The sequence below is a fragment of the Argiope bruennichi genome, chromosome X1 (assembly GCF_947563725.1).
Source record: "Argiope bruennichi chromosome X1, qqArgBrue1.1, whole genome shotgun sequence".
Taxonomy (NCBI): Eukaryota; Metazoa; Arthropoda; class Arachnida; order Araneae; family Araneidae; genus Argiope; species Argiope bruennichi.
The window spans coordinates 51650867-51660597 of record NC_079162.1 but is presented as its reverse complement, the minus strand read 5'-3'; the positions used below and the strand labels follow the sequence as shown (position 1 = coordinate 51660597).

At 30.2% G+C, this 9731-nt stretch overlaps 1 protein-coding gene across 1 annotated transcript; it reads left to right on the top strand.

Annotated features, from left to right (window-relative positions):
* The first annotated feature begins 1568 nt into the window (after window positions 1-1568).
* Window positions 1569-2018, top strand: LOC129959218 (uncharacterized). Its single transcript, XM_056072041.1, has one exon. It carries the CDS (start codon window positions 1569-1571, stop codon window positions 2016-2018), a length of 450 nt encoding a protein of 149 aa, XP_055928016.1.
* Window positions 2019-9731: the final 7713 nt, after the last annotated feature.

Genomic DNA, 9731 nt, shown 5'->3' with positions numbered 1-9731 from the left:
AAGAATTAAAATTCAGTTTGTATACACCCCAATTTAGAAGCAGCTCTTTACCATTTTTGTAAACCTTTATTATAATGAATAATAATTGTTTTTTTAACGAAGGCTCTCTTTTGGCTCATAAAACCTTTTTCGGAAAGAATGTGTACAGCTGATCTAAAAAGAAATTCATTGTACCGAGGATGAAGTGGGTCTCTATAAACCGAAATAGTGAGCCGAATTGTTTGAAAGTTAAGGAACTCCTGATCTAAAGATAAAAAACTAAAACACAAAAGCTAGTTATATTTTTGAATTATTGCAATCACATGCACACTGAATAGAAAGATCGTAGGACATTTAGACAAGTGACGTATTTGGCCAAAATGTTTATGCAAGTATAAAATTCTTACAAATGTTCAATTTTGTAGATCATTAACATATTTTTAATTATCGCATACACTTGCACAGGGAAGACATACTTACAGACAAACAATAACGGATTTCATTCAAAAATTGAAAGAGCCTAAAATTTTAATGTAAATAACATATCCTAAATTCCATCCGTGTAGCTTATTTCATTTTAACCCTCTCATTCCAAAGATCGTTTTAGTTCAGTTATCTCAGAATGCTGGAGAACCCGAAACTTTCTCTCAAAGATAAAAAAAATTCCCCACTCGGGCAACTGTTGTCCCCTAAATTCATCTGGGTGAGTGTCTCTAATGAACAAAGCAAGCACCACGGGTATTCAATGAATGAGACTTAACGAAAGGAGGAAGAATTTGGCAGTGATATCCAGGCAATTCAAGCGATCTCCGTAACTTAATTGAAGGGGAACTTGCGACCTTTCCTTAATCTTAGAATTTAAGATATCAGATTTACGAATAGACATAATTCTTGAAGATTTCTCTTCCGTGCTCAAGAGGGTATAAAACATGAAAGTAAATCAATTAATAATGATTTCCATATTAAAATCAAGAACTAAAATACACAAGCTAGTTGCATTTTTGAATTATTGCGCTCACCTACACATGAATAGACAGATCGAATAATATTTTGCCAAGTGACGTATTTGGCCCAAATTTTTATACAAATATACAATTCTAACTATACAAATTCCCCATCTGTAGAGTATTACATTTTTTCAAATCTCACATCCGATTTCACAGAGAAGACAAACTTACTGAACAAACATTGACGGATTTCACTCAAAAACTGAACAGTTTTAATGAATATGTGGGTATCAATGTATCATTATTCACTATGGAATCTGGCCGGCAAAAACTTAATATTTCTTTCTCAACTCGTGAGTGAACTACTTCAACTTCATCTGTTAATGTTTTTATTTTTTGTTTTTGTTGTATAAAAAATATACTCTTGTTCCTGTTAAAAATGCCGTTGCTCGTTTCTTGAAGCTCGGAATATTTTAAGAGGAGGAATCATCCCATAACCCCACAAGTGGTGACCTTGACGTCAATACTGTTCAGCTTCGTCAGAGGAAATGAAAGACATCAATTTCAAGTGAGAGGTATGTTTCTTTCCGAATCATTTTTGATTTTCGCACTTGATCATACTCCTGCTATCTAGTGTTCAAAATGGATGCCGAAACTAAAGTGGACGCATCTGCTGAGTTGACTCGCGTTGCATTTAGAGTTCCGTTTTGGAAGAGTAATCCTGAATTGTGGTTTTTGCAATTAGAATCGCAATTTATCACATCGGGAATTGTTTCGGAAGTCACTAAATTTGATTGTATAATTCCTGTCTTGGATTATGATGTTTTAGCTTACGTAGGTAATCTAATTCGTTCCTCTCCTCCTGACGCTTCATACACAATTCTGAAAGATAAAATAATTAAACAATATGCTGACTCCGAAAATGTAAAACTCAAACCTCTCCTGCAAAATCTTCAACTAGGAGATAAAACTCCTTCACAACTCTTAATGCAAATGAAGGAATTAAATAACGGTCGCGTTAATGATGATGTTTTAAAAACACTTTTCTTGCAACGTTTACCTGTTACAATACAACAAATAGTGTCAGTTTGAGCTGATGATTTAGAAAAATTAACACAAATTGGTGGTAAAATTAATGAAACAACTGCTAATACTGCAGTGGTTAGTGCATTGACAACAAATACTTCTTTAAAGTCATAATAACCGACCAGCGGTTTCGAGGGGGAGTATTGTGGGTATCAATGTATCATTATCCACTATGCAATCTGGCCGGCAAGAACTTAATATTTCTTTCTCAACTCGAATATGAGCTACTTCACCTTTTTCTGTTAATCTTTTTACTTCTTTTTTTTTGTATAAAAAAAATATACTCTTGTTCCTATTAAAAATGTCGCTGTGTCGTTTCTTGATTTTGCACATTTTAAGTGGCGGAATCATCCCATACCCCCACAAATATACCGCATCCTAAATTCCATCCGTACAGCTTATACAGTCAGTTGTACTACAAAACTATGTCTACTGGATTCCTATTCAGTGTACTACAAAATAAAATCTACTCGAGTCCTATTCACTGTACTACGAAACAATCTACTCGAGTCCTATTCACTGTACTACAAAATAAAATCTACTCGAGTCCTATTCACTGTACTACAAAATAAAATCTACTCGAGTCCTATTCACTGTACTACAAAATAAAATCTACTCGAGTCCTATTCACTGTACTACGAAACAGTCTACTCGAGTCCTATTCACTGTACTACGAAACAGTCTACTCGAGTCCTATTCACTGTACTACGAAACAGTCTACTCGAGTCCTATTCAGTCTGCTAAAAAACAAAGTTTAAATCTTTAAATCACCTTCATACATTGCTTAGATATTGCTTCAATAATAATAAATCCCCTCTTCCTCCAAAAGAAAGGAATTAATCAAATCATTATATCTCACAGATTAAGAAATGAAAGAAAAAAAAACTATTTTGACAGAATTTATTACTACAAAATATTTTATCAAATGTAATTAGATTCGAATGGTCCGAAATCGGCAACGAAAAAATTAATCTGACAAAATTCTTCAGCTTCTAAATTTTTTTCAAACTTTTCTACCGCTTTAAAAAGATTAAAAGTGAATATCCTTCTTGGAGATAATTACGAATTAATGTACAAAGACGGATTAGGATTATATTGATAATGAAGAAGATTATTCCGGTAAAATTTTTCAAAAGAATTTCTTTTAATTTTGCTTTTAGTATTTTATAATAGATCAAATAATTGAAAGTCGCTTTTTTAATGATAGTGAATAAATTTTAATCTTCATCAAATATTTCTCTATTTCTGAAAGGAACGCTTTTTCAGAGATTATATTAAAAAAGTATTGGATTTTCTGTCTTATGTTAAATTTTGTGTGTGAATTTTACATTAATGAATTTGCTAAGATGTGTAACAAAACGAGTAAAAAATAAGACTTTCATTTTTTTTCATTTATTTCAATAAAAATTAATGCGAGAATAATAAATTCTTTTATTTTCATCAATTTCTTTTTCTCCTTTTCGTTATAAATTATTATCTTGTGAAGAAAGATTTATAAAATACACATAAAAATTCTTTTACTGAAATGCTCCGCTATTAATTTTCTTTTATCCAAAATTTTATTGATTATTTTTAAGATATGCAAAGTTTTATGGTCTAAAAGTTTTTTAATGTTTAGAATATTATCTATATTTACTTTATAGCAGAAAGTTTTATAGCAGGGGTAACATGCAAGTTATTTTTAGCTCATATTTAACTAACATTATCTATGAATAGTTAAAAAATATTTTCATTTCGAACGTTATCTGCAATCAGAATTTTCTGACAGAACATTTATTTCCTGATTTTTTTTATCTTTCCTAAGAACCAAAGTTGTTTTATTGAGAATAAAAATTGAACGTAAAAATTTTTTAAAGCCCTGAAAAGATATGACAGTTTTATTCTTCAATCAGTTATCAACATAATTTTCAAATTCAAGCGATGCAGTAAAGAAGAAAGAAAGAATCCTTTTTTTATGTACTTTTATTTAACTTCTTTTGCTTCATATTTTTATATAATAATAATAGAAAAAGATTTTTCACTCACTCCCTGATGTACCAGATTTCTGCAATTATGTATACATTATTGATGACAATACACAATTAAAATTTTTTTTAGAAGTTGATCATCAGTTAATTGATGAATTTATTTAATTCTGATTTCACAACATTGGCGCCACCTGGTTCCGAATTTCAAAATTCTGATTTTAGAATTTCTTAATATTTACAATAATGGATTATTAATTGAAATCTATAAAGTTAAAAAAATGAAAATTAAAAATCTACTTTTTAGTGCATTAACGAAAAGGCATTTTAAAAATTGGTTTTGTTCATGTCTGTAACAAATTTATAATTTAAATTTCTGTAATTCAAACAGATTCTATTCAAGATGCCTTGAAATTGGAAATTTTCAAAATAGAAAATTAGAACTTATACTGCATTTTGTATTCCACCATTTTTAATTCAATAAGAAAAAATCTTACTCCTCTTGAAGATTTGAAAATTATTCTCTGGCAATAAAATAAAAAAGAAAAACATGTATCGGCCTTGAAAGAAATAGTTTCACACATTTCGAAAAGAATACAAAAAAAGAAAAAATGAAATATGTATATATATTTCATGATATTCAAAACGTGCCATTAGCAATTCACTGAATATTGAATTTTACTATGCAATGAAAACACACCAATTTTCCTCCTGAAAAATTCGCAATGGATTCTAAAATTCAATGAGCATAAACATGAGCTTGAATTGAATTAAAAAGTAAATAATGAAAGTCGAAACAAAATATCATTTCTGAATTGAGAGAGCTTTCGAAAAGGTTTTTATGTAAACTTGAAAATAGTTTTCTTTAGGAAAAAAAATTCTTTTATGAAAGAAAACGTTTATCCGATTTCTAAGTGCATGCAAAACACATAATTAAATCAAAGAATAACAATTCTTTTAAATGTTTATTAAATATTTATTAAGAAATTACCAAACAATTAAAAGATCTTTCAAAACGACATTGGCCTTCATTTTTAAAAGGGTGAAAGGCTTGAGACAATTTATCTGTTTAATTTCAAAACTCTTATAAATTAAACTTGCGTACATTTAAATCACATCACTTTCAAAAACATTATTTAATGAAAATTCATCGGATCATTGGAAAATAAATAATATTTTGGATAGAAATATGAAAACATTTCTTGAATAGATTTATTTAAAAATGTAAGTGTGTAGTAGTAGTTGTTGTAGTTTGCATTTAAACGGTAGTTGTATCAATTTTGTACTTCTCAGCTAGATTTATTTTAGTAACAGAATTTAATTAAAATAAAGTCAAAATAATTTCTTTGGCACCCTTAAGACTGAAATCAAAATTGATACTGACGCCAAATTGGTTTAAAAAATTGATGTCTAGAAAATGTGATTTGAAAATAGCTGTTGCTCTATGGAAATTGTAGTCAAATATGTCAAGGCGTATTACAATGAAATTTGATGACTAAAACTTTATGATAACTTTTTTAATTATGTAATTATTTATTTTCTTATCAATTCCTTAATTTTGCGGTCTTTATGCAATTTTAGAAGTTTTGATTTAAATCGGCATAAATATAAATTTTATGGATATCAAGATAATAGTTAGTCCATTTATCTACGTAGATTTTGCAGTGTAAATTGCTGGTTATCATCCATAGCTATAACAAAGCTCATTTTTCATGCGTAATTAATATTTCCTCTTCTTGTGTTAAAGATTAAGGCATTTAAAACAAAACAAAAGCTATTCAACTCATTTATTCCGTTGAAGTATGACCGCTCGTAATAATAGTTATCTGTTTAAACGGATGAGCCACTTATACTATTTGCTTTAACAAGGACTACTTTTAATTATTCCGAAAAGTTTGAGCAGCATATTGTTATTCTGGATATTATTTTAATGTTTTTATCTTATCTCCATGGCTGATATATTTGGCATCTAAAAATGTGAATTTATAACAATAAAGTTTTAAAAAAACACTGCTTCCACAACGAAAACGCCCATGGTCATTTTTCTTTTGAAAATAGAATGGCTAAGTGGATTTCCTAAAATGATTTAAACTTTCAAATGGAAGAAATTCGAAAAGTGTGCTATTTACGGGTCGGTTTTATCTATTTTGCTTAAATGATCTGTAGCCCAGGGCAGCCGTTGACACAATTACGTCTAAAAATTTTCTGATTTTATTTTTATTTTGAACCAAATTGCTTAGTTCTAATTTATAATATGCTAAAAGTAAAAACATGATTAGCCACTGGACAGCCATTGATTTTACAACATTATATGTGTATCAGTTTAATTTAATCAGTTTATTCATTCAGTAAATGAATGAATATGTTTTTAATAGTTAAAATTGGTGATGTATATGATTAGTACTGGTAAAAGCTGGAAGAAAAAATATTGTTTTGAAAACGTGGCGATTTGCTAAATTGTAATGCGCTCAATAGTAACATATGACTTTTTTTTGTCCGTCTCTAATTTTATGAAGTAGGTTTTTCCTTAGATCATAAGAACTCAAATAACTAATAATTATTCTGTTGTAGCATCAAATTATTTTAGCTCAGGCTTTTAAATTTGTTAAGACGATGCTGGTTATTTTAGAATCTTTAATAGTATAGACAATGTTTATGCCATGGGAATAATTAACACTGTTACAAAATACGAATATTTTACACTTTACCTGAAATTTATCTCTACCAATTTTATCATAAGCCTAAACTTTTCATAAAGCTTTCTTTTGCGCCAATATTTGAAAATAATTCTGTGAAGGAAATGTATAGTCTGTTATATTTAGAAGTCTATAATTATATATTTTAAAGGTAATTTACACCCTTTTCATTACTAAAAAGTTGTGTAATTATGTCGTTGAACAAAAAACAAAAAACAAAAAAAAACAAAAAAAACGTTTTGCTTTCTTCAAGTGCACAAATCCTTCAAGTCCCGATACACATGCGGACTCGAAGGTAATTATTTGCATCATTGGGATATATTGCAGGAAATGTAGACATTTCAGCTTCTTAAATTTTTCCCATTCATTATCTCCTTTCAACTGCTAAAAAAAATTCGTAACCTTCATTAATGTACGAAAATTTTCGTGACATCAAGTGTACAAATAGTGAAGAAAATCAAGTAGAACGATGGAATATTAATTAATGTAGAATATTTTCTTAGCTGTACCGATCTTGAATGAGAGCAGCTCTCTCCTGCGCTAGAAGAGAAGAAGAAATTACTTTTTGGGAGGACCAAGACTTTCTCTGGACTGGCAATCCTTGTTTTGGAATAGTAAACTTCGTTTACCTTAAGATTCCAGACGGACATCAATCTGATCAAATATTCTGTTCATTTCTAGACAATAACCTCATTTGTATGTAATCGCATCGGCGTCTTTCTTATAATTAAAATTGTATGATTTAAGTTCATCACTTGTCGAAATGTGTCTGCATATTAATGGCTAAGAAAAGGAATTTTGCATCCTTTATTAAGGTTGAGGGACTTGCTGATTGAGGATAATATTTCGATTTGAGACGAGAGCTGTTATAATTAATCGATAGATCAACAATGAGGCTGGAATACAAAAATTCAAATCCATCAACAATCAGCAAAATTCGAAGAGAGTAAGAACGAGCCAGTTTCGGTGTTTTCCTTGTCCCGTAAAAATGTAACGTAATGCGATCAAAAAATGGTTCTTGCGTCAATAAACTACAAACGACCCAACCATTCTCTAAATTCAAGTACACCTCAAAATGGCTCCATGTTATATCAAAACGAGACTTGATTTTTAAATAAATAGATAAAACAATGCATTGCCCTGCTTTAATCCACAAATTCCTCCTCATTTTCTCTCTGAAAACTTATTTCCAAAATTATCAAAAAACAAAATTTCAGTTGCAGAAATCAGACACTCACGAATTCATTTGCCAAACCCGAAGTGATTTAAGTCTTAAGACGATTCCCTCCACCCATTACGTCTTCTACAATGCGGAAAAAGAGAACTCTTAGTATTTTTAAAGCCGGAAATTTATTCCCCAAGCTTAAAGCAGCTCCAAAGACTTAATTTAAAGGGGTTCGAAATTCCTGGGGCTTCGTAGAAAATTCCTCTTCTCATCTCTCTTCGTTTCTGGGCTGAGGTCCTCAGTAATGAAGCGATCATCTGTATCTGGTGTATTTCCTTCAACGCCAAGACTAATGGAGCGTGTTTTCTACCCAAAACTCATTACTTGACAAACGAGTTTTCATTTAATTAGGCTATAATCATACTCTTCCCAGAGAATAATTGTAATCTAATATTTGTGCCTAGACCTTTTCATAAAGTTACTCCTGAAGAAGTGCTTTTATTATTAAGTTCCTTCCTCGGGTTAGAAGTGTATTGCTTATTAGAAACCGTCGTTGAAGATGACTTGGCACATGCTGTTATTGGGTCGTTGAAACTCCGAGTAAAACTTGAGTCGAATCAGAGCTTTACTTCTTTTTAATTACGGCTTATTGAATCGATTAATCATGGAGCAGAAGAATTTGAAGAAATATCGAAGAAAGTGGAAATAATTTTGATGAACAGAAAATGCTTTTTCCGTCACAATTTATTAGCTGAATAACGTATTGCTTAAAGGTTTTTCCTTCGGAAAGAAAAAATTTTGTCCATTCTTTTGCAATATTGTCCACTCCAAAGCAAAAATATTTTTCATATTTGTATCTACTGCTATTGGCAACTAGCTTATTTGTCTGCATTATCTGTTGATTCTTGTTGTATGTTTGATTTTAATTAAAACTCTTATACATAACTTGTTATTAATGGATATTTCAGTAAAGTATTGAAATTTAAATAGTGTTATTTTAGCTATCTCACACCAATTCTGCTTTTTATGTGCATAGACTTGAAATGAAATCACACGTCAAAATAGCATGGAAATTTTAATTATTAGCATTATCTGTCATCTATTAATAATTTGTCTTAAACATCGGTGTAACTTGACTCACTTATTCCTATATAATGCTAAATCGGTGCGGCGCAATTTACATGTATTGTGCATCCAAAACCATGTTAGCTAGATCGAGATATGTGCATAAAATTAAATAATTGGGATGAAATCATTCCTGCACCAAGATTACTTGCTAGTATATTAAATATCTTAGTTGGCTTTTTTCATAGACAACAACAGGAAAAAAATACCAGAGAAAGTGCTTTGCCCAAAACTTTCTTGAATATTCTCTAATAAAAGAGAGAAAGAAATAGAACAAAAAATCGACCTAGATATCTTCAACAGTTTTCAAGTCCCAGACAAACCTGAATTCCGAAAAATACTTTTTTGAAAATTTGTACGTCTGACTGTCTGTGTACAAGATAATTTTAAAGCTCTTTCAATTAGTCGGGTGAAATTTGCTGTATGTTCTTCACACGAAATTTGTATATTCGCATTAAATTTTGAACGACATATATTTAGAGGAAGTCTGTTTGTGCAACTGTCAGATTCCAAACGATCACGATAACTAAAAACTTTAAAGAACTTTAAGTAAAATTTGGTATACAGGCTTAGCATCTAAAATGTAGATTCATGTCAAATTTGGGACCAACTTTGTCAAGGAATTGACTGCTTGTCTGTAGTAAACATATAAAATCAAACTCACAAACAGAGTGACTTAAATAAATGAAGTCTGGCCTCTAATACTAGATTCATACTAAAGAGGCGTAAGCATTTTTTTCAAACGCCATTGAAATAGTACAAAAATGCC